This window comes from Rhinichthys klamathensis, unplaced genomic scaffold, assembly GCF_029890125.1.
Source record: "Rhinichthys klamathensis goyatoka isolate OS25496 unplaced genomic scaffold, OSU_Roscu_1.1 h1tg000178l_1, whole genome shotgun sequence".
Taxonomy (NCBI): Eukaryota; Metazoa; Chordata; class Actinopteri; order Cypriniformes; family Leuciscidae; genus Rhinichthys; species Rhinichthys klamathensis.
Window position 1 is genome coordinate 419,830 of NW_026606707.1, and position 25,977 is coordinate 445,806.

The following is a 25,977-nucleotide window of genomic DNA, read 5'->3' on the forward strand; positions in this document are numbered from 1 at the left end:
AAACGATCTGTGGGCCAATCCTGCAGAGACATGCAGACCATTTGTTTCAAACACTTCACTAGGATGGGCTCACAGAATGCAGTTTACAAGATTCTCTTGATAATTAATAGATGAGTTCATCCAAAAAAGTATTTACATTGTTTAAACACCCTAGTGAAAAATAAACATGCTAAAATATATTTGAAATGCATTTATTTTATGCTAAGTACACTACAAATACATTTACATATTACATACTTAGATACCCTGCAATTGTACTTTTAGTATACTAAATTGGTATACTTTAAGTCTGCTAAATTGGAACAACTAATTTTGTATTTAACGCACTTTAGTTAACCCGGAAATAGTGCTGAGGTCCATCTAAAGATATACTTAAGTACTGTATATTTGATTGTGCTAAAGTGGAACTATTGCAAGTATAGCCTACTTTAAATATCTTGCATTTATACAGTGAGCATACTATCCTTATTAGTGATATTAAAACATATTTTAGGCTTAATATTAAGAAATGTGCAATAAAGAAGTCCTCCAAATAAAGTTGAATTATAATTTTTATATCAGTAAGTCTCAAGCGATATGTCAGTAAATATGTCAATGTATTTGTAGTATACTTAGTATGAAATAAAGGTATTTTAAATGCATTTTGGTATAGGTTTTTTCACTTGGTCACCCTTATGTCATTTTAAAGCTGTTAGTTTTTATGTGCAACACAAATGAAGAGATTTTGACAGTCGACAAACAACATATTGATTCCTATAAATTAAAAAATTGGTGGTGGTTGAGGAGATTCCCCCAAAGCGGTTTGAGTACCCAGAAAAGCGTATATATAAATGTAAATGTAACAAATTAAAATAATAATAAAGAAGATGAATTTAATGACTAAATAATTAGTCATAATTATTTACTAGATCATTTCAATACTAAATAATTTTAAAACAATTAGTGCAAACGGTTGATTAAAAGTGACAGTAACGATAATGTTACAGAAGATTTCTAATTCAAACAAATGCTGTTCTTTTGAGCTTTCTATTTGCCAAAGAATCCTGAAAAAATGAACGTATCATGGTTTCCACAAAAATATTAAGCAGCACAACTGTTTTCATCATTAATAATAATAATAAATGTTTCTTGAGCACAAAATCAGCATTAGTATGATTTCTGAAGGATCATGCCACACTGAAGACTGGAGTAATGCAGCAATATTACTGTTTTTTGATCAAATAAATGCAGCCTCGGTGAGTACAAGAGACTTCTTGTAAAAACATTAAAAAATATTACTGACCCCCAGAAGACTCTGAATTTAGCTCGCACATCATAAGGACTCTTTTATGCTTCTTTATTGTGCCCACCAGACACAGCAGAAACACTGAATTTTGGGGAGTTGTGATTGGATGTGGAACATTGGTATGAATGTTGGTGCAGTGTTGACACATGGCATGTTTGTGAATATGTTTTGCAGACGAGTGCTTATCTGCCGGATGTTGTGCCAGAGTTGGAGCTGTTGGATATGGACGCAGTGTAAAGCTTTGTGGTTTAGTGGGCGGCTGGGAAGGCACATGGAGGCATAGGCTGCCTGCGGGTGTGGCAAATAGCCTAATCCCAATTTAATCTGCTCACACTCTGTGTAAATAACTGATTAGAGAGTGACACACACATGCCAAGCATCCACAGCCCACAGCACTTTCATTTCTCTGTTTGAGTGTTTAGTTTATTGGTGCATCACTTAAGCACTATTGGGATGAGATTAGCTTTCTAAACAATGTTTGAGTTACAATTATTAAGGTAGGATGTCTATGATTCTGTGTGCTGATTTGACTGGATTGGGATCTCCAGCTTTTATTAAGATGGGAGTATGTGAGCGTTAAGGAAGGTCATGTGCTCTGGATACATCCATCACAAAACCCACTGAAATAAACAAGACTTGTATATTGACAAATCTGATTGGGCTAAAATATTAGACATGTTCTCTTTTGTATTCCTGTGGGTTTTTAATGTTTTTGAAAAACTTCATACTTTTTTCAAGAAAAGTTCAAATTTAATGACTGCAACCATCAAGTAAACAGCATTGTTACTTTACTGTTATTTACATACCATTATAGTATGTATTTCCTTTTAATTTAGTTTGTTTCAGTAATTTTGTTACTTTTGTCATCTAAATTCCTTTTAATTTAATTATTTTTTTCAGTTTTAGCAATTATATTGATTCAACTGCAACTTTTAAAATTTATTTTTGTTATTTATTTTTATTTCATTTTAGTCTTTTTTCAATTAATGATTGAATGTTTATATATATATATATATATATATATATATATATATATATATATATATATGTATATATAGTTTGTTACACTTTAATACATGTGAGTGTACACATCTTAATCATTATTTTTCAGATATTTAAAAAAAATACTTTAAAAGTATTTTTGTACTTCATTTCATATTGCAAATATTACATTTTTGGGGGGAGTCGCACCAGATGACATTTGCAACCTTGCATTTTACTGACCTTGTCTTGTCAAACAAAGGTCAAATTATCTGATATTTTAAGATACTTATTCACCCTGACACATAGTCATGAGGGTCTGCAGGGGTCCTTTCTATAATATAATTTCCTGGGGGTTTTTTGTTCTGCATATTTCTGCAATAAGAAAATTAGCTTTAGTTACAGTATTCGACAAAGGTCAAAATAAATTAATTGTTATTAAAAAAATAAATAATGCGCCACAATCACAGACTGGACAAGATCAGATTTCTCAGAGGATGCCTGATTTGAAAACCATTGTGTAAATTACTCTGTACTTTTAGCTGTGTAAAGAAAAACAACAACAACTATGTTGATATGGGCTGGATTAAAACCACAAAGTACATCTGTAAAAAACACAAATTTATTTGAGCTCCTCAGGGAAAACTAGTCTTATGTGAATAGGGCTGTATTTGATAAACACTCTCATGTTTGCATATATCCATAGAGGGATCGAAATGACTCGGGATTGCACAGAGATGGATTTATCTGATGAGGACGGCTGTTATCTCTGAGAACCCGGTGTCATATGTGAGATGCAGACATCCATGTTCCAGAGAAGCCAGACACCACAGGCAATTGTCTGTGTGTCTGCGAGTGGCCATATGTTGCACGTCCTTGTGTCGTAGCTTAAGGGAGATGCTCCCCTAGAGATGAGAGGTTATTGTAGTTTGAAATGAATCCCTCATTCCTCCCCCTTCCCATCATGCTCCATCCCCCTAAGCTTCACTCACTCAGTCATTCTCATGGGATCGAGAGCAAAAAACACAGGAGTCTTGATCAAACAGGTAGCCGCCACCAAATGCTGTCAGATGGCTTCGGTTTCGCCCCCGGTCCTCTAAAAAAAAGTACAAAAATAAATAAAAATAGAAAACAGACCGCTTCGGTTGCCGAGCCCCTTTCATCTGCCTCCAGATGTGGTTTAATTTACTGCGACTTGGCTAATTATGGTAATTAAGGATTAATTACTGTTAATTACTTTCGCATAAACTCATCACCAGTCAAAGAGCGAAGCCTTATGAAATGTGCCACGCGTGCAAATACACACCAAGGGGACCTCGGCGAGTGTGCGGGGGCTCCCTTTACATGCTGTCGCTCATATTGAGACCCTTTTTAGGGCCATAACAGAGCGAGGTTACTGCTCTCACACGTTCACCTCTGCTCTTAACCCAACCTGCACAGATGAACATCAAAGTACAGTCATGCACTGTCCAGCTACGTTGTTATTTTTAAAGACAAATCACTCGCTTGAAGTTGCTTTTTCGGTAATATTTAGATTTAAATGAAAGAATAGTTCAACCTGTCATTATTCACTTATGTTTTTAGAAACCTTTAAGACTTTCTTTCATTCATGAAAAACTAATGGAGATGTTATGAACAATTATGTACAATGCTCTTTTCCATACAATGAAAATTAATGGTCACCTCGACTGTCATGCAAGATTTTCAAGTTACATTTTCAGGATAAACAAGAGCTGCACAATAAAAACAATTAAATCACAATATAGCTTAGTACAATTATCACATATCAAAGGATATTTGACAATTTAATTAAATAAATATATGCCCTGCGGGTTTCCAAGTAAAGTGTGGCACTGTGTTCATTTACCTGCATTTATTTTCCGGAAAACCGGCAGTAGTATTAAATTATTTCTTAATTGGTTTAAGTTTTTATTTAATAATGATCATGATTAAAATCTTTGTTAGTGTTTTATTGTTCATATTGAATGGGTTAAAAACAGTGGGAATATGGCCTATGAAGACTCAAGTGGAAATTTTGTGGAAGATTTTTAAAACCTTGTTCACTTTATGGTTACTTAAAAAAGGTTGTAATTTTTTCCCCAAATCTTTCAGGCATAGAAGGGTGGTTTGCACTCAAAAAAAGTAAAACGTAATTTTTCAGCTTTTTAAATAATTTCTATTGTCTATGCAAGTGTACTCCCCTACAAAAACATCCCAATATTTATAGCATGATTGACTATTTACATACATAGATTTTCAAGAAAATTACAGATTTTCCCCTATCGCAATATAGGGTATATCGCTGAACACATACGTTTTATCTAATCTCGTGCAGTCCCAGTTCCTCTCATAAAGCTGTTAGAAAACTTGAAAAAGAACGGACACTTCACATGGGCTACTTTCATGTCGCTTTTTTGGTGCTATTTTGTCATCTCTGGTCCCTATCCACTTTCATTGTAAGGAAAAGAGCAGCATGAACATTCTTCAAAACATCTCCTTTTGTGTTCTACAGAAGAAAGAAAGTCATACTACTTTAGAACCAAATAAGGTGGATTGTGAGAACATTACAATCCCTTCAAAGCTATATTCACTGCTTTGTGTGTGTCAGCCTTCAAGTCTAACTCTGCAGGTATTTATTCGAGGAGAAAGATGACTTGATTTCCTTGGTGGTTGATTGTTACAGAGAAATTCCTCTCTAACATGCAATCCTCATAAAGAAAGCAATATACAGAGAGCTGGTGGATTCCCCAAGGAGCAGAGATTAAGTCATACGCACCTCTCCCTTTAGTAAACAGGCACCACACGCATGCAAGGGATGACAGAGAGGAAACCATTCCGCTCCAGCTCGATTAGATTAGCAAAATTCACTGGGAGAGGAGGAGGGGGAGAGAGACAAGCGTGCATAATTAATTCTGACTTTGATCACTGTCGCTGTCTTTCAAAGGGATCATTTCCCATCTCCAGCTATTTAAGAGACAGACATTATAGAGTAACTCTGGAAACTCAATATGTGTCTGTTAGAAGCCAATACAACGTGTCAAAGTGGAGGGTTATTGACAAACAGCCAAAAGCTGTGTGAACTTTGTGTTTTTAGTAAGTTCAGATGTTATATATGGTTTGTATGTCACACAACGTGAACTAAATGAGCCGTTCTCATGTATTCTTGTCTTTGTGATCTGTCCTGGCAACATACTCAAGCGAAAGATATCTAATTTAGCCCAAAGGCTATAAAAACTCAGCTAGCTTAATGCACCAAGATCTAGATTAGATCTGATTCGATCTAGCGAGGTTCGTTTATGAAGCACCTTAAAAGACTGGACTTTGATAGCCCGAGGACACTTTGCGTCGCCTGTTTTGAATAACAAATTCTTTTAATGAAGGTCTTTAAGTAGAAGTGCGTAGCTCTAAATTGTCTTGTGGTGTGCACCAGACTGCCTGGTGGAGGCTTGCTAATGCTAATCACGGTTATTAGCTGTAGCTTGGGGGCCAGTGGTGTCCCAGCTCTCCGTTCTCCTCCCAACCCGTCTCGCTGACCATCTTCCGCAGGGAAGGGAAGGGGGAGCAAGAGAGGGAACAACGGGAGCCACCAAAGCTGCGTAATGTAACGCCTGTCATCTCAGCTCCCACCAGCTGTCATCACGGCAATGTACTCCAGTTCATTTTTTTAATTGACACCGTACTTTACCATTCCATTTCGGTTCTTTCCCCGCCTCCTCTGCATCTTCAGTGTTCATTCTGTCACCCTCTGATTCCTTGAGCCTTTCTGTCATTATTTTGGAGAGTCCACCTATAAGACGTCAATGTTGACTTAAATGAATAACTCTTTGTTGTAACTCGAAACCAAAACGCAAGTAAATGTTGCATACAGGACCAGCGAAACAATTTTATTTGTGTTGTGGGATGAGATTTTCAGCATGTGACAGTAACACAGAATGAAATAGATTGGCAAAACATAGTCCGAATCCCTACATCACAAACAAAGAGTGAAGAACAGAGCTGTGCTGAATGACTGTGGATGTTATTATTATGCTGCCTGTACCATTGATAGTGTCTCTCTCTCTATCGCTCTCTGTCTCTCTCACTCTATTCAGGCTGTGTAATGAATGACGGCAATGTTACATTAGCATGTCGCTGTCCGTCTTTTGGTCTCACAGACGAGTTGGTGACAGGCCCACCATGACACAGACAAGAAAGAGAAAGTCAGAAATAGAGAAAATCTGAACAGATGGCCCGCCGTGAGATGTATAACGTTTTGATGCTTTGCACACTATTAAGTTAGGAATAATTGACAACGGGCCGTTGAATTATTAGAGAAATAATACACACCAGAGGTGGTAATGCGTTCACTACACAAAGTGGTTGTTTGTTTATTTTACCATGGTTTAGTTTCCACCAAAATACCAGTTATTGAATGTACAATACATGTTGGTATCTTGATATAGACCTATAAGGCTTAATTATAAGGCGATTAATCGTAATTGATTTTTGATTTCGGCTTCCAACGATTATGAAAACAAGATAATCGAGGTAAAACGATTGTTGTGCCGCTGCCTCATTCCGTCCAGCGCACCTTCCTTTCCTTCACGGTGTGCTTTTGTTCCTCAAGTCAAAACTTGCTTAACTGCGGGACGTGTTTGATATTAAACGGTGTTATTAAAAGCGCATTAAGCCGCAAAAGAGACACTGTTCCTCAGGCCGCTTTCTGTGTACGCTCCAAGTCGGAGACTAACGTGGATAAGCAAATGGGCTTCGGATACGCATCTAAACGCATAGTACACACAAAAATGTCAAAATGGCTGTTTGTAGAGTATTCACGTAAATAAAGTGTATTATGTCTTAAGTTAATGTACACAGCTGAGAAAGAAAACGCGTGTGTAACAGTATATTGGATCCTGCTGAAGCCTGTAATTACTGATAATCTTTAATTACTGATAATCAAACAACAAATGGCAGAAAAATCACTCACTGATCTTGACTGAATAGCTTAAGTTGCTTTAATAAGGATTCATCTATATTTAATGTGTACAGTAAGACCATTGAAAGACTGTTTAATTTGTATTTTCATTCTGTTGTAATTATTTGTCCATTTTTTGTTTTTGTTCTTATTGTATTGCTGACTGTTTACTTGTCTTGTGTAATTACTTTGATGACATGTACTAGTGACCTTAGTATTCGTTTTTGCTGAAGTAGCAATAATTGGGAAATTTGTATTGATATTTAAAATTACTCATATCATGAAATAAGACTTTGATCATATCACCCACCAATAATCATGTTAAATAATCTGGATTTTAATATTGACCAAAAATAATCGTAAATCATGATTTTTGCCATAACCGAGCAGCCATAGGCCTATATATTTTAACCGTTGTGACCAGTTTACAACAGCTATTGTACATTGCTTAATGGTAAGGGTTTTTACTTACCTTGCCAAAAATTTCACTGGCCCCACCACAAAAATTTTTTTAACAACAATAGATGTGGATGCATACTTTATCAGTGTGCATTTTGATATCAAACAATATTAGTTTTTGTTAAATTATCAGTCTAGTTAGGCCGATTTGCCAGGTAAACTACATTTTGTTTTTGTTTTAGTACACCATTATATAAAAAAAACCCATAATACATTAATACATAATATAATACATACGTATATATACATCCCTGTTAGTAAATAAAGTATTTAGTAGGGGTGTAACAATATATCGTGCCACAATATATCGCAATACAAAAATGGAACAATACGTATCGTGGATGGTACGATACGTATACCCCCCCCCCCCCCCCCCCCAAAAAAAAAGTACTGTGTGAGAAAAAATTCAAGTTTTCAGAGTTTTAGTGTAAGTACTACATTCAACTTCTATATATAATGTTGATTATAATGTATAATAATGCAATGTGGGAATATTTGTGGGTCCTGATAATGCCAAATGTCTGATGTTACCAGTAAAAAGTGGCCAGCATTATTTTAAATATATCTAGTCAGTGAAAGAGTGCAAGCATATTCATCTAAAATAACTCTGTATTTTCAGCTTCAGAATCATGAATATTTTTATTCTGGTGTCACCATTGTCCTTGGGTTACAAGCACCAAGTCCAAGCCTATTCATTTAAACCCACAATGTAATATAAAATTTAGCATTTTAATCAACAATACATTTTTTGTTAACCTTTTATCATATGTCTTGGAGTATCGCCATAATATCGTATTGTGATGTAGTGGTGTAGTGAGGTGCATTAGATGCTTGTTGGCTGACTGCATGAGTCTGCTTGGAGATCTCAGCTCTCACGTTACCGTATTGACTGCATCTGGAGAGGCTCCAGGGCCCAGCGCTGGCTGCCAGTGCCAGTCCAGGAAGGCAAACTTTCATCATCCTTGTCAGGGCCATCACAAGCGCCTTGTTTGACCATACATCTTCCTAATTGTGACAGAATACTTCAACATCATTAATTAAACATGCTTTCATTTAAGACGCTCACAGGGAGTTGAGGCCAGGGAGGGGGCTGGGCAGTACGAAAACACAGCAGCGCCGGGGCGGCTTGTTTGCATTTTTTAGTTTTTCCTTTCTTTTTTTGTTTTGACTGGCTGGCTTTGTGTGTCTCTGTCTAGTTTTTTTATGGGATCGTGGTTGTGTTCATGTAAACACCAAATGACAAAATGAAGTGGTTTGTAAGAGGCTTTCACAACAAGACAGTAGATGCAATGCATCAGAATGTTCCCCTGTCATCAGTATATTATGTATCTTGTGTGTGTGTGTACATTCGTTCCGGTGCAATTAACACAATGTAATGTCATTGATAGGGCCTCCTCCATCCACAGATTAATTATAGATGAGTACAGAGAGAGGTGGGAATTGTCTCCTGTCACCGTTCAATTAAAACATGCCAGAGAGGGACGGTTGCTTAATCTCTGGCTTTAGTCAGGCTAGACACACCGCTGTAACCTCGCTCAGAAACAAATAAACTTTGCCCCACTGACTATGCGTGGGGTTATGTCTTCTAGTAGAACAAAGTCAATGAATTTGCTAGGTAAAATAATACATTTACACTCTACAGTTCAATAATATAAAAATAATTTACCGGTAAGATGAGTTAAATTGTTAAAAAAGTTAAAAAATATGGTTTTCCACCAAAATATTAAGCAGCACAACTGTTTTCAACATTGATAATAATAAGAAATGTTTCCTTATCATTAAATCAGCTTATGTAATAAATATACCTTATTGCTTTTTTAGATGGCAGTACAACTTTTAGCAACGCTGAACATTTCAGCAAAACTGTTCAGACGTTCTTCTCCAAGGAGGTTTTACAGAGAACTAAAGAGCCACGAGTCTGCTGTGTGCCATATGTCTCTCTTTCTGATACAAAATCAGGCCAAATCCTCCTGTCTCAACAGTAATCCATTCCACTCTTTGACTCCCAACTTAATTCCCTGAAGTTGATACCAGCCTTGGTTTAGACATTGAAAAGATAAACCCCCTGACTAAACCTAGCTCGAAGCCCCTGACTGCGTAAACGCCTCGTTTCGCCTAAACGAAACACATTTTTTTATTGCTCCAAAGGAGGATTACAAGACTGTTCAACCTTGTGATCGAGCATACATTTTAAAAAGATTAGAATTTCACAAACATGAGGAAGATGTGAGTTTTGTCAGGATTATCACAGGGAATACCAGACCCGCTTGGCCTTGTTGTAGAAGTGAGGAGAGTGAATTTAGGTCTTGCTATCTCGCTATGTGTGTGTGTTATACGACTGATTGGAGGGTGAAAAGTCTCCAAAAGTGAAATCGTCCATTAGAGACTTCTAAAAACTGCTGAAGTTCATGATGCTAACACATGCAAAAAAGAAAGAGAGAAAACAAGAAAGAGAAAGATAGGGTAAGATGGGGTAACATGTCCCTCCCACCTTTTAATTTGAACACATTCATTAAATGGTTATGCTCTTATTTATTTTGGCATGTCATCAGAAAATTAACATTTTTGTTGTTTTTTGAGGATTAATATCTTTTTGTCACTATTTTTTTTGTTGGGGACAGGCATTTAGATTGATATAGTTGTAATACTTTGATTGATTGATTGCTTTATTGATTGATTGATTGACATTTGGAGCCTCAGAAATATGAAATATGGCAAAAGGTCACCATGGCTAGTGTGGTTGTTACTATATGATTAGTCATTTATGATTAGTTATTTTTTAATCTTTAATCTTTTGTACGTTTTTTATTTTTATTTTTTATTTTTTGGGGGGGTTTTTCAGTCAAATTAAATAAACTACAAAATAAGATGCATGCAATCATTTTAAAAATCACATTACAGCTGCAACACACCTCAATAGTGTGGCTGTAACCTAATAATATATATTTTCCCCTAATATATTGGATGATACATCATTATGTTATACATGCTAAACTCCTATCTTATATGTTCTTATGTATTAGTGAAAACACATTGGCCACGTACACACTGCAGCTAAATTCAAATGTCAATTCACCTTTTTGTACTTATTTTACAACTCATCCTATTCTGGACGTACACAGTTCAGTAATGTACGGGAATGACTGTCAACCTCATTCTACAACTGAATTAACCGAAAAATCCAGGTAGTGACAACCGCATTTACAAAAATTATACACAGTGTGTACGAACCCAAACTGAACAACTAGTTGTTAATGACATAGTTTAATGTGCATCAGAATGTTTTTTTCTATTTATGTGCAGTGCAAGAAATCACAGGGAAAGCGGTATGAGCCTTGACTCATTTGCCAGATCTAGCTAGGAAAAACAACAAGAACAAGCCCAAAATAAATCAAAATGTTTTATTCTGAAAATAAGAACAAAAATATTGTGAACCCATACCCGCTTACTTTAATACCTCCGTAAACTCGATAGCTTTATGAGCCAAGCTTAACTCAACATTGACGGAAATTTCCGGCTTTCTGTGTGTCCACTGTTATAAGGTAGGGGGCGCTATTACGCAACTTTTGAAAGACTGAATCTCTTGATCAAAACACAGGTGAAGAAGAAGCAGAAACAAGCGATATCACATGTAATATGCACATCTAAAATAATGCGATCATCAACATTAAACAGCATAATAAATTAAAACTGCCTAAAGTTACCGAATGTAATGTCGACCCAGGACGAGTTATAGGACTGTGAAGCTGTGGGGGTGTTGATGGACTTGATCTACTCCATCTATGTTTTGATCATCGTTCTGAACCCGATCCCGATGTAGTCTTTGACAACAACGTGATTTTTTTCAAAATGTTGCTTTTTTTATGAAACTTACCCACATTAAAGCAGAGTGTCGTCTTTCTTTTGATATATTGCATATTCAGATATTCATACAACAAATTTTTTCCTGGGGGCCATGAACATTTTGTGAAAATGATCAAAAATGCTGGCGGTGGCTGGCAACTTAAAAAAAAATAAAAGCCCGAAAACGCTTATAATGAGTGGACATGGCAACACTGCAAGAGAGCGCTCTGTGAAGCAGCCTTTCAAAGTATAAGCAAAACACGACGCCTCCGTCGACTGTGCCATAGTTATAATTGCTGAACATAACGAGTCTTTTGTCGCTGTAATATTTATTTGGTCAGAATAGCGGATACCAAACACTCGAGACGGCAGAACGTCAGTGTGTACGTAGCTGTAGTTCTTAAGGGGGTCGTCTTACTCCATCTTCCCCTACAGAGAGAGAAAGAAAGAGAGAATGATCTGCTCCTCAGAAAACTGCTAATGTTTGTCTGCGGGTGGTTGAGTTCAGCTCAGTTCACATCAGCAGCGCATTGGGCACGGACCACACACAAACACACACACACACACACGCACGCAGGGCCGGCAGCATTACGGCCTAATCGATTGCCATGCCATTACTGAATCAAAATAAATAAAGTGTATTGCATCGGTTTGGGGTAATTAAGCAACAGCAAAGTGAATTGTATGATTATCCGCATTCATTGTATTTATTTAATATATTTCATGCATTTAATTGTGCACTGGAGGATATGGTTGGAATGAATAAATCATTATTTGCCTCATTAGATTTCCTCTCCAGATGAACGTTGCACACTTCTGGGCCTGGGTTTCTTTAGTCGATGCCGTACACCAGTCACGTTCCACTGTTGCTGTCTCTTTCTATTATAAAGGCATAAAAGACTTGCTCTTTCTCTCTGGTTTTGAGCTATTGATATACACTTGTGTTTTTTTTTTATTCGCTGTGAAATAGTTGGGTGGGCAGACAGTTGAGACGAGCCTGAAATTGGACAGACATGGTTATTTGAAAAGCAGAGCAAGATCGCTTGAAAACAGGCTGAAGAGTTGAAGCGAAGAGTTCAAGAAAAATAATCACTTAAAGAAACACACACTGTACAAGTGTCGCTGAAGGACGCGCTAAAGAAGCAGGATGTTTGCTGTACTGCCAGCGTTCTCTGGAGAAACCTGACCTCGCTCAACCCGTGCCCTGACCTCTTGACCTCTGACGGCCCCTGACATTTGCAGTGGGAGTGAGCTGATTGGAAGAGGCTGGACTTATTGGGTTCGGGTTGTGGAAACAGATAGCCCTCCGCTGCCATCTTCAGAATGATGTCACAGGACCGTTTGCATTGGCTCTACTGCAGCACATTGCAACAGCAACAGAGTACAGACATTAGTTGTTTTTGCAGGTTTGCTCTGGGTTCGGGCCAAATTCCAAACATGGAGCACTTTCCTCGGACAGCACGCCAAATACGCATATTTTATACTATATCTGAATATGCAGTGCTGGTCAGAATTATTTGCCCCCTTGGTAAATAGGATCAAAGATGGCTGTAAAAAAATAAATCTGCATTGTTTATCCTTTTGATATATATATTTTTTTTAAATACAAAAATCGAACCTTTTTTTGAAGGAAAAGAATTGAAAGTGGGGGGGGGGGGGGATCTCATCATGAAATCAATGTTTTAATTTTTTTAATAAAATATCAAAAGGATTAACAATGCAGATTTATTTTTTACAGCCATCTTTGATCATATTTACCAAGGGGGCAAATAATTCTGACCAGCACTGTATGTAAGTGTGAACTCATAAATACATAGAAAAACAATGCTTAATGCAAATAAAAAAACAAATCATACAATTCAATATAGTTGGAGGGGAAATGCTTCCTATATCTTTTGTTTTGAATGTTATATGTATTTACACACAATCTCTTTTTTGGTCACTAGGTTATTTATTTTTTGTTCAAAGACTGTATGTATTTGATCAAAAATACAGTAAAAACTAGGGATGCACGATATATCGGCCACTATATCAGTATCGGACGATATACTGTATGTTCATTTTTAATGTTATCGTTATCGGCCGGGTTAAGAAAATTTGGCCGATATATTAAAAAAATAATGGATTATTTCCTTCAGCTGAAACACTTCAGATGCGCACTGTTCGCCATGATGGTTTTGAATTGCTTGAAATATGAAATATAGTTTAGTGCAACATGTGCTATCATAGGCTACATAAAATTGTAATGAGAACATTATAATTGTGTGCTTGGGACATGGCTTTTAATAGTGAGACTTTTCTTTTTGTAATCAGGCTCTCAAAAAGTATATACAAATTTGGATTTTGATTTATCGGCCAATATATTGATTATCAGCTTTCAAAAATAAAGCATTATCGGTTAAAGGTATTGGCCAAAATCTTCAGTAAAAAGTGTAATATTGTGAAATAGAAATATTAATACAATTTAAAATAACTTTAAAAATATTGTTTCTACATTGTTTGTGGAAACTGGTATACTTTTTCAGGATTCTTTGATGAATTGAAAGTTCAAAAGAACAGCAAATTGAAATCCTTTGTGACATTTTTTATCAAGTTAATGCACCCTTTTAGAATAGAATTATAAATTTTTTTTTGTTTCCTAAAAGAAACCTCTATTTGAGCTCTAACTTTTGAACAGTAGTGTACATATGTATATATAAATGTAATTTTAAGAAAGATCAAATAAGCAATTGCTTAAAATAACCAATGTTGATACTGTGTTTGGTCACCACTTGACGTCCACTGTTACTGTAACCAAGACAGAACTGTTGCTTTATATAAGGAGTATTGGTTTTATTTACATTTAACATTGTTTACCGCTGTGGATCTTTATCGTCAAGCTGTTCTTCTTGTGAAATGTGTGAATGGTTGTTTGTGAGATTGTTTGTAAATCAGGATTTGTGTGCCGTCTCAGGTTTTCTTTGTTGAATCAATGGCTGGGGCAGGTTCTGTCTGCTGTCGGTCTGCCGCCCCTGAACAGAACAGAAGGAGAGACATCTAGTGGCACACAAAGATACAACAGTTTATCATGGTCTAATATCAGCGCACAAACACAGCAAAAACTCCTCTGAGAGTCCTTATAAAATCTTTGTTTAGTAATAACCAGACCCATACAGGATCTTAAAATTCCTCCACTGTTTGCATGTTTGTTTCTTGCTAATTTGATAATACTTTCTGCGACCAATAAGGTCTTACTCCTTGCTCTGTTTAACATATTTTACCAAATAATTTGTACCATATTTTACATTTAAATCAGGTGATTAAAGTCTTTGGAATAATTGGACCCACACTGGAGTTAAACGTTGTAGTAATGTAGATGTTCATTCATGTACCTTTGTAACACAGCCAAAATAAACAGTGATACCGTACATGTGCATCACTAAAATCAGAGAGATTCAAAGAGTGGAGATTAATTGTATATTGACTTAAGTCGGAAAAAGAAAAGATTTCCAGAGAACTTGACAGTTATATGAAAATAAAGAAAAAACGCAGCAGTGTGGTGGGTAATAATCTTAGTAATAATTTAGTGTAATGCTTTTAATAATAATAATTTAATGCTTTTACTCCTCACTGGGTTAATATCACAAGATCAAGAACCAAAAATGAGCTCTGATATAATAATTTATTCTAAATTATAGTGCAAATCAATGAAATGATGGTTTTATTATCTCATGCCCTGCCAAGATCAGTGTATAGTTCCACATTTTTTTATCACAAAGAAGAGAGCAATTAAAATGAAGGCCATATATCATTTCTCAAGCTCCATGAAAGCTCATAAGGAGACAATGAGATGTTATTATGTTGATTTTATTGCAGACATTTACTTTAACTTGACCTTTATGGAGATCACTCATATTAAAGTTTTTCACAATTGCTAAGACACTAAACGCCATTCTCTGAACCAAGGCCTCGACTCATTTGTCGAATAAATCATTATTTCCGTAAAACTTAAACGAGGTTTAATGTGGACAAAGTCCTCAGGCTGGACAGAACATGAAGACATAATGCTGAGGCACAATGAATCTCTCATTAACATTGATTTTGCAGTTGCACCACACTGTACATAGAGTGTATGCTTTTCATTTAGAGTTTTCTTTGACCTTTTGGCCATTTGCATTTCAACTACTGTATTTTCACCGTATGCAAGTGCTGAATATACAGACATTCAGTCGTTTACAATATTCAATACAATGCTACACTTGCAGTACATACAGGAAACTATTTATTCACCTTAGTTGGAATTTCTGTACTTTTTTACGTAATTGCAGATTTAGTTTACTGTATATGGAACCTCGTGCTCTGGATGCTGTATTCTCCGTGTTTCATGTAGTCTCTAATGAATGACCTGTAGTGTTAATATATTAACTGGTGTGTATATGATCTGAAAGTATTGTTTGATTTTGAGTGCAGGTGAAATGGTTTTGAGATGAATGTTTGGTTTTGCCCGAAGAGTTTTGTGAATGTAGTTTGAAGATTTGGTTTTGTGTTTAAAATGGGTGAAGGTGAAGGTTTCAAGAAATGTGTCTTAGCAATTGTGAAAAAATCTATACATTACATATGTATGTGCTTCTCGTTTTTGAGTCAAGTCAAGCCACCTTTATTTATATAGCACTTTTTACAATACAGATTGTTTCAAACTAGCTGCAACTGCAACAAAGATTGTTTTGGCTGTACAGCAGCTCTAAAAGAAAGTCGTGTCATTGTCCAGCTTCAGTAAGTTCAGCGTTGATTCATTTCCATTGTAAAAATCATTAGTTATTAATTTAGTACATTTACCTAAACAGCAGCTCTGGAGAAAACAGTGATGTCATCGTCCAGCTCAGTTCAATTCTCATACAATGGTGTCAAATGCAGGCAGATCAATAATATTAAGATCTGCTTGTGTTGTATTGAGAAATTGCAAATCTTAGCTTAACTAAGTTAATCAGAAATGACCTCTACATGGTCATAAACAGGATAATATATCAGAAGATTGTCCAGTAAGAGGCTTTCAGGATTTCTTTGATGACGACTTAAGGCTGTTTTTAGCAGTTGAGCCTACAAAAATGACTCAAGTTTTTAATCATCTCTCTCGTTCTTGACAGTACTCAGTATCCGTGGAGCTCAGGAGGAGGAGCCACCAGATGCTCAACTCATGCGATTGGACAACATGCTGCTAGCCGAGGGCGTGTCCGGTCCCGAGAAAGGAGGCGGGTCGGCTGCCGCTGCCGCCGCCGCTGCTGCAACAGGTGGTGCCGGGTCCGATAACTCGGCCGAACACTCAGACTACCGGGCCAAGCTGACCCAGATCCGTCAGATCTACCACACAGAATTGGAGAAGTATGAGCAGGTGAGAGAACAGAGTCTGGAGTAAAACAAAGTCTCCTAAATCAGACCTATGTAAATTCAAATGTTTCAAAAACAAAATGCTGTAGGCCTTAGCACACCCCAAAAAAAAGAAAAGAACAAAAAGGACACATACTCTTCTCAGGATATGATATTTGTCCAGGAGAGCAGCTCCTGTAGTTATGCTACATGCACAGAGACTGATCCTTGTGCCGCCCTTCTGTGCATGTTCAGGCGTGTAATGAGTTCACCACCCATGTGATGAACCTGCTGAGGGAGCAGTCTCGCACTCGGCCCATCTCCCCCAAAGAGATCGAGCGCATGGTGAACATCATCCATCGCAAGTTCAGCTCCATCCAGATGCAGCTCAAGCAGAGCACCTGCGAGGCGGTCATGATCCTGCGCTCCCGCTTCCTCGACGCCAGGTCTGTATGAGTGTATACGTGTGTGTGTGGGTGGAAGTATCTCACACATTTTATGAGATATAAAATATCACAAATCAATTTTTATGAGTATCTCACACAGCAGGTTCAAATGTGAAGGACTTTCTAAACACTAGCTTTGAATCATGCTGGCTTTGCTCTTTCCCTTTCTCATTCTCTCTTTCTCCTTCTCGCTTTCTCTCTCTCTCTTTCTTTCTGTTCTGTCATTTCCCATAAGACGAAAAAGGAGAAACTTCAATAAGCAGGCCACAGAGATCCTGAACGAATACTTCTACTCCCACCTAAGCAACCCGTACCCCAGCGAAGAGGCCAAGGAGGAGCTGGCAAAGAAATGCTCCATTACAGTCTCACAGGTGAGACTCCCCAAACTTCACCTCATACAGTGACACAGAATACATTGAATTCTTAGACATTTGTAGTTGCTCTCAACTAACATTGAAGTTGAATTCTGATTTAACCATTAGGTATTGTTTTGTCAGGTATCTAACTGGTTTGGAAATAAGAGAATCAGATACAAGAAAAATATTGGAAAATTCCAAGAAGAAGCCAACATGTACGCTGCCAGAACCGCCGCTACCGCAACCAACGTCTCCACCCACGGCAGCCAAGCCAACTCGCCTTCCACACCAAATTCAGCTGGTGAGTACTGCAGTAAATCCACACACAAACAACAGATGTGCTTGTTTTTCATTGGTCTTCAACAGGTTTTTCGAATGTGGTGCAGAAATACCAACTTTAATGTCACCTACTGGCAAAAAAGAAGTTCACCTTGATAATGGTTTGGATATTCCACAATTGCCTACCTTCAATACACTTCCTATAATAATGCCTCTCTGAAGGAGATCCAAATCCTCCTTTTCTTTATCTACATCAGCAACTTGACCTGCAGCACAGCTCATACAAAACTCTCGCTTTTCAAAACCAAAAATTCATCTTCTACTAATCTCTGCTTACTATTTCTCTACTTTAAAAAAAAAAAAAATCGCCAGTTGGACTTCACAGTTATTTGCCTAAAATGATATTTTGCTTTATCTGGATTCTGGAACGAGTGCACTTAAGGTATCAGTCGGCTCGGCCACTGTTGTCTGGTTGACCTCCAGGATGTCATTATGAAGAGATGGTCAAGCCTTTTGTCATATAGCCTTGAAGTAATTAGAGGTCCATGTACATTTGATTAGTGCCTTGTGGCTTTTAAAGCGGAAATTAAGTTAAGCCCTGCTCTCTCTCTCTTAAACATCTAGGGCATCTTGCGTTGTCTCCTCCATTAAAAGACGAATAGCATTCTTTGATTCCTTGTGTGACTCAATTAGCACATCCTGAATGACTGGGCTGTGGCCGTGTACAGTAACTGTACTGTCCATTTAGATATATCACTGTAGTAGTATTAATAATCCCTTCTTCACCCATTGTTGTTCTTGAAACACTTTAATAGCTTTTTTTGTGCTAAGGTAAAGGTGCTGTCACATTAGCAAAATTTCTGTGAAATGTCTATTGTCATAATGTTTTGATGGTTTTAGAGGGATTTGGGTATTGGCCAACCAGCTAAAGACCAGCATGACCAGGCTGAGAACAGTAAACAACCTTAGGCAGGTTCAGCAGGACTGTTCCAAAACCTAATGAGCTTCCTTGCTGACTACTTTCTACTGTATATAGACAGCATCCCAATTAAAAAGGAACCTGATTTAGTATTTTATTTAGCATAAAAAAACAATAGTGCTTATTTGAAGCGGACTGGAGACTGGACTAGACAATTGATTTAGGGCTGTGCGATAAATCAATATAGTCATTTATCAATATAAATAAATAAATACAATAAATCCACAATATCACTGGTGATGATAAAAACATTGAGTAATTTTCTATATTTAGCCAACATCTAGAAGATCAGGTGAGTATCGCCAAAAAGACTTGGTATTCTGTGTGTTTGTGTGAATGAGTGGCACAATTTCATCTACTACACATACTCAGGCACATGAGATGCACACTGATATTTTAAATGAATAGCTATAGCTTACTCTGTGTAGTTTATGAACAAAACAAATTATGTTTACATTCATTCTCAAGGTCTGACAAACACTTGGAATGCATTTCCTTCCCCAATGGTTTGAAATAAATACTGTGATAAATACTGATATTCAATATGGAAGAATATTGTGATAATATTTTTGCCCGGCCCTAAATTGATTCCAACAGAGTTAATTGGCATGTTGCTAAGCTAACAGAAATATTAGGTACTTTTAGATACTGAATGAATTGTAAATTTATATTAATCATACTTTCTCTCGACTCATTCTGAGCTTGGATCTGGCATTTGGAACAAAGCCTGTGTGGGTTTTTTTATCATATAACCCTCACTTAAATTAACAGCTCTGCACTACTAACCCTCCTTACTTCAGTCTTACTGTTGCATGACTGTTTCTTGTCTTTATCTATCCCTATCTTTCTCTCTCTCTGCCTCTCTCCTTCTTAGGTTCCGCTGGCTCTTTTAATATGAACTCCGGGGACTTGTTCATGAGTGTGCAGTCTCTGAATGGGGACTCATACCAGGGGGCCCAAGTGGGGGCCAACGTTCAGTCACAGGTAGGGAGTAGTGCTGAGAGAAAGGGCAGATGACCGTAACTAATTTCATTCAATTACACCCAATCACACATTGTGCTGTCGTAATGGTGGTCCTTATTACCCAGCTCGCAAAATCACGTCACGGCTGCGGTTTGCCCAGTGGGCCTGGAACCATCAGGACTCCAATTCTTTTGTTATATGTATTGAATTTCTAACAAAGGAACCTTAGGAAAGTGCTTCTGCCTTTTTGTGGGGTACTTTGGTTAATTAAGCTTTGCTTTTCACCAAACCCCTTTTGCAAGCAAGCACATGCCGTTCCTGAAATCGAATCATTTGTTTTTGTGTTACCCAATATTTTCAGGGGAACCTTCTTCGTTAGTACCGAATGTCATAACTGATAAAATAGTCAACATCTTGTTATATATCCTTGTCACAACAAAGTTCATCTCTCAGCTCCAGCCCGCTCATCTTAGTGTCCGACGCGTGTAGATTTCTGCTCAGTCGTGGTTGACATGACGGTCCTCCTGACCTTGGGAACGGACTGGGGTTACAGTTTGCCTCCAGCAGTCGTACACTGCTTCGTGGCCATTGTCAACTTCCAAATGAATAGACCATCAAAGACAGTCTTGGAAACAATACAGCTCTTGTCAGCGGGATTGCATATCTGTCATGCTGTCACGTCCGCCACCGTGGCTTCTTGACCTTGCCCGGCACGCTAGCATCCAAACATGGGGTGCTTCGGTTTGTCCCCTTTTGACGTTCGTGATATTTTCAACCCATAACGAAGCAACTTCTCCGAAGGCTCGGGGTGCTTCATGAATATTCAGTGCTGGAATCCCAGAGGAAATCTTCTGAAATGAGTTCATGTGCTGCAAGAATTACATGAGAGAGATTTTACATGAGGTTATTTAGTGTGTTTTGATTGAATTGATCAAAATATAAAATGTATAATTATATATATATTTAATTAGGGCTGTCAAGCTATTCAAATTTTGTATCTAAGTAATTAATGTCTCAAATCGCATGTCAAATTTGGCTGAGAAATTACCCCTAATAGATCATTTAAAGTCATTATTGTGTTAAATGAGAAAACATCAAATCAAACATTATAAAAAGTAGCTTAAGAAAGAAATATTTGATTTGATTCAACATAGAATTTACAGGTAATAAATGTTTATAACAAACGTTTATGTGTGACGTTTATATTGCGCATAAATGTTTAGGCTAGCTGTGGCTTTACAGGATTTTTTTCTTTTGCGAATATGAGATAAACAAAAACAAAACAGACAATATTGTGTCTAACATAAACATATAACACAATATTATCTTCTTATTTATTGAACTGTTGTATAAAATCAATTTCACATGCTATTTGAGACAAAAACAGTACTCATGTGATATTGCACTCTTACTCGTGTGATATTGCTTACCTATTTCAAATGATAAAAACTAATTATTGATAAAAACTAACCTATTTCAAAAGACAAAAACTATTTTTTTCCCTGATATCTGCATTCTATAGACTGCATCACACAATGAGTTCACGTTTGTCACCAATCCTGAATGAAATGTTAACCTAGGTCTGGGGCTGGGTGGGTGCGTTAAAGACATTATTTCCATAACTAATTAAATGAATGCCTAAATCAGCACCCCTATTTTAAAATATATTAATTATAATTTATATATTTGTGGTTTGAATTTGGCATCAAATTTAATTCTCTAAAAGCACATTATTTGTCAATTACTTTGTAAACATGGGTTTATTTTCTCATCAGTTCTGGAACAAATTGTGTCCTTTGTTTGATATCTGCAGCACAAACATTTCATTCAACATTTGATGACCTTTTCGGTTGCCAATATCCTTTTTGTATCAGGGTGACCTTTTCTCAGCACAAACGTCTTTGTTTTGTATAGGTATTGTCTGACCCTGTCTTTTGTTTGTGTTGTGTTCTTCTGTCTGCAGGTGGATACTCTTCGCCATGTTATCAGTCAGACAGGCGGATACAGTGAAAGCCTCGCTGCCAGTCAGATATACAGTCCACAGGGCATCAATGTAAGTCCATACTGAGCCTCTTCAATTTGATCTTCTCTTCTTTTGCTCTTGTACCTGATTCTCAAGACCAGTGCCATTAGCTTGATATAAAAAAAATTGGCAATGGTAAAATGTATTATTTCTTTAAAAAAGTTTTTTAATGAGTCTCTTATGCTCACTCGAGGCTACTTTTATTTGATCAAAAATACAGTAATATTATGAAATATTATTACATTTTAAAATAACTTTCCTGTTTTAAATATATTTTATTGTAAGTAATTTATTCCTGTGATGGCAAAGTTGAATTTTCAACATCATTACTCCAGTCTTCAGTGTCACATGATCCTTCAGAAATCATTCTGATATGCTGCTCAAGAAACATTTCTTATTATTAACATGTATATATGATATTTTGTCTAATAATACGATTAATTAATAACATTATTAGGGATGCCCCGAGCCGATCTCAAGTATCGTTATCGGGTCCGATTAAGAATTTTTTGAACAGATCGGTATCGGCTATGTGCGTGCGAGGGTGACGTGTGAAAACCCCAACGCATTCTCATCCCAAAGCGTAATATATTGACTCTTTTGACAAAGCGTCTATATCCAACGCACATGGCACCCTTTAGCGTCAATATAACACGCTTCGGTTTTGGGTAGGTTTAGTTCTGGGGTAGTGTTAGGGTTAGACCACTAGGAGGCGCCATATATCTGCGTCTCATATGACGCTAAAGGGTGCCATGTGCGTTGGATATAGACGCTTTGTCAATAGAGTCAATATATTACGCTTTGGGATGAGAACGGGCTGGAAAACCCATATGCGAGAACCAATGAGGTCTGTTATAGCGCATTATGTGAGCTGTGTTTAGAATATTGAATGCGCACTTTTTTAATGAATCACTCGAAAGTCATTCATGTTTACCATAAGAACAGTCTTAAATGAGTTAAATGAACGTAAAGAGTTGTGAGAAAATGGGCTGCATGTCAGATCCACGTCATGTGCGGCAGGTCTTAAAGTGACCGCAGCCTAATAAACCCACTGCGGTTTGTCATTAAAGGGATACTCCACCCAAAAAGGAAAATTCTGTCATCATTTACTCACCCTCAAGTTGTTGCAAACCTGTATGAGTTTCTTTCTTCTGCTGAACACAAAGATATTTTGTAGAACGATTGGAACTTTGGCACCATTGACTTTTTTTTTCTACTATGGAAGTCAATGGTGCCAAACAACTGTTTGGTTCCAATCGTTCTTCGAAATATCTTCCTTTGTATTCAGCAGAAGAAATGAACTTGAATGAAATGGTTTGCAACAACTTGAGGGTGAGTAAATGATGACAGAATCTTCATTTTTGGGTGGAGTATCCCTTTAAGGATAAACAAAGAACAAAAGAAAAAGCAAATCACTCACTGGTCTTGAATGAACTTTTGTAGCTTTAATAAGGATTAATTTATAATTTATGCAGAGAAGACTCTGGGGGTGTTTGATAACTTATACATTTTCTGTATATATCCTACCTGTTAGACCTACCTAAAAATCTTAAAGCACTGTTTACAAGCTTACATGGGTCAAAAACAATGAAAACAGGTCAGGGCACAGGTAAATGTGACATTTATTATAATGGATTTATGTGAAGATTGTTTTAAGTTCACTAAAATTAAGTTTTTTTTAAAGCCTAATCAATCTAAAAAGTGATAGCTTTTAATAATGCTGTAATGCTGAATGCCTACAATTGATGGCTAAAATTGAGAATTTTGTTTTCAATTTCATACACACATCAGTGATACTGGCCTTCTTTTATAAAAAGTTCCAATTTGGAGATTAAATGTGAAATTATTACAATATAAAAATATATAGAAAATTTGAATGTTAGGTGCGATTAATCGCAATTAATTACAGAAAAATTATTAGTTTTTTTTTATTTTTTTATCAATTGACAAGACTAAAATATATTCGTATTAGTATATAGCTACTCTCACATTCATTATTGTTATATTTGATTATAATATTTTGGTAACACTGCTTACCTCTAGCTGCTCTAGCTTGTCTGTTGCCATATTGATAAGTGGTGCCAGTGGCAAATATGCACACCAAGGCGACCGTAAATCATAAATGATCAGTGTCAGCGTTACCATGGCTCCTTCAGCCACATAAACACCAACAACATCAAAGAAGCCCAGATGCAGGTGCTTTTCTGACCATCAAACTCATTGAAAGCTTTCGATTGTGTCCTCCACCACAGCTCTGAGCGCACATTAAAAGAATTGTGTTAACCAGAGGAGACGAGCAGCTCCAACCATCAGTTTTGTACTGGGGGAGGAGTGTTTAAGAGAGAGGGAGAGAGAGAGAACGAGAACACAAGCGGCAGAGGCCAGCATGTAAAATCCACAGCGACAAGCCATGTCGCCAGCAGAGGAAATTGATCAGACAGTCTCAAGGGAGGGCTGAGTAGAGATTTGGGACAGCAATCCAAGTGCATTGGTCATATCACACATCTGCCACCTTAACAGCACTGACAGGGAGCCAGCAAAGTGTGAGGAGGGGAAAAAAAAGGGAAAAAAGACAAACACACTAACACGGTCTCTCTAAATAGCTGGCTTGAAGCAAAGCCGAGTGTGTCCTGTGGAAGTGACCCAGCGCTTCTGTGCCATCTATGGCAAACTCACAGGATATTTGTATAGTGCAATGACCTCGTTTATTCCAAAAGATCAAGGAAAATTTCATTTCTCAATTCACAAGTCCCGTATTAAGGTCAAAATATTAAATTGATGCAGTCATTTCTAATACAGATTTATAAATGTCAACTTCATTGATTTCATGTTCGTATCAGTAATTAAATCAACTTTATTTTATACATGAACACCATGTATTAAAAAAAGCAGAACATTTGCATCGCAACGCTGTGATCATGTAGCCAGAGAAAGTGTCTCAATCTTATTTAAGACAGAATTCACTGTCTTAAATAACATGATATTTTTCCTTCTCCACCCAGATAAGTTATTCTCCTTTTTTCCGGTTGTGAATAATGACGGCCTAAGACATAAAGCGTTTATGTGGGGGAGCTTTCCTCTCGCCCATGCGCTGTAATTACGCCTTTGAAATAGACATGGGGTGTCACCAAAGCTGAAGATTTGAAAAGTTTTTTTCTCTCCTCGCTCTGCTCTTTCTTTTTTTTTTGATTACAGACTGCCTCTATCTAAAATAACAGGCTGGGAAAATAAGAGGCTGCCAAAGCCCATTTCTAGTCCTTTTTCTGATGGCATGGAAATTGCTATTAATGCCCCAAATGCTCTTTAGGCAACCTGTCTCCCAGACATGAAATGGCCTCCATTTTAGGTGCCCATTATACTTTCATTCCTTTAGCCAATGTGATAATTTGCAATAATTGATTCCTCCATCATCTGTCTTTTGAAAATCGTGTTCTGGAAATGACTCGCTATGACTCATAATATGCAGCATAATGTCATTCCTTTTTAACTGCCTCACTTTGTGACTTTGTGTTTATAGTGAGGGAATTCATTATAGTCGCTCTCGTTTCGATTCGTCTTTGCATTCGGATGAGCGTTGTGTTTTGAAATGTACACTTCATCATTTTGGCTTTTTGCTTTTTCCTCATGAAAGGCGAACGGCGGCTGGCAAGACGCCCCGACACCCTCCTCAGTGACCTCGCCCACGGAAGGACCCGGGAGTGTCCATTCCGACACTTCCAACTGATCAGCACCATCCATCCCCAAAAGCGTGTGGGATCTTCAGACTGCTCTCACTCCGCAGATTTTCGGATTAACGTCCCACATGGTCATACACAATCATGCCATACCACCATGGAACATTTGGGATACTTTACAAGATTTTAGAAAACAATTATGAATTTGAAAATTTGAAAAAAGAAAAGAAAAAAAAGATGTGTTTGTACAGTTTTCACAGTGTCTTTTAGGTGGCACAGGGCGACTAACTAACCTGTGACTGTTTCAGTCTTATGAGGCTATTGTTTATGATGGAACAACCAGTCAGTTGTGTTTCAATTTAAATGCTTCATTCTACCTCTCAGCAAAAAGA

General features: G+C 37.2%; 1 protein-coding gene across 3 annotated transcripts in view; it reads left to right on the top strand.

The window, feature by feature from the left end:
* The window catches only part of pbx1a (pre-B-cell leukemia homeobox 1a), a 70,277-nt gene extending 44,591 nt beyond the window's left edge, over positions 1 to 25,686 (top strand). The window contains exons 3-9 of one of the 3 annotated variants that reach the window (XM_056260777.1): positions 16,646 to 16,890; positions 17,121 to 17,311; positions 17,556 to 17,682; positions 17,809 to 17,968; positions 19,800 to 19,909; positions 21,852 to 21,941; positions 25,543 to 25,686. In XM_056260777.1, coding sequence (XP_056116752.1) covers positions 16,646 to 16,890; positions 17,121 to 17,311; positions 17,556 to 17,682; positions 17,809 to 17,968; positions 19,800 to 19,909; positions 21,852 to 21,941; positions 25,543 to 25,635 — 1,016 coding nt within the window. In that variant the 3' untranslated portion in view covers positions 25,636 to 25,686. Of the gene's footprint in view, positions 1 to 16,645; positions 16,891 to 17,120; positions 17,312 to 17,546; positions 17,683 to 17,808; positions 17,969 to 19,799; positions 19,910 to 21,851; positions 21,942 to 25,542 lie in introns of all 3 variants that reach the window. The other 2 variants (XM_056260776.1, XM_056260779.1) reach the window with 2 other exon arrangements.
* Positions 25,687 to 25,977: the final 291 nt, after the last annotated feature.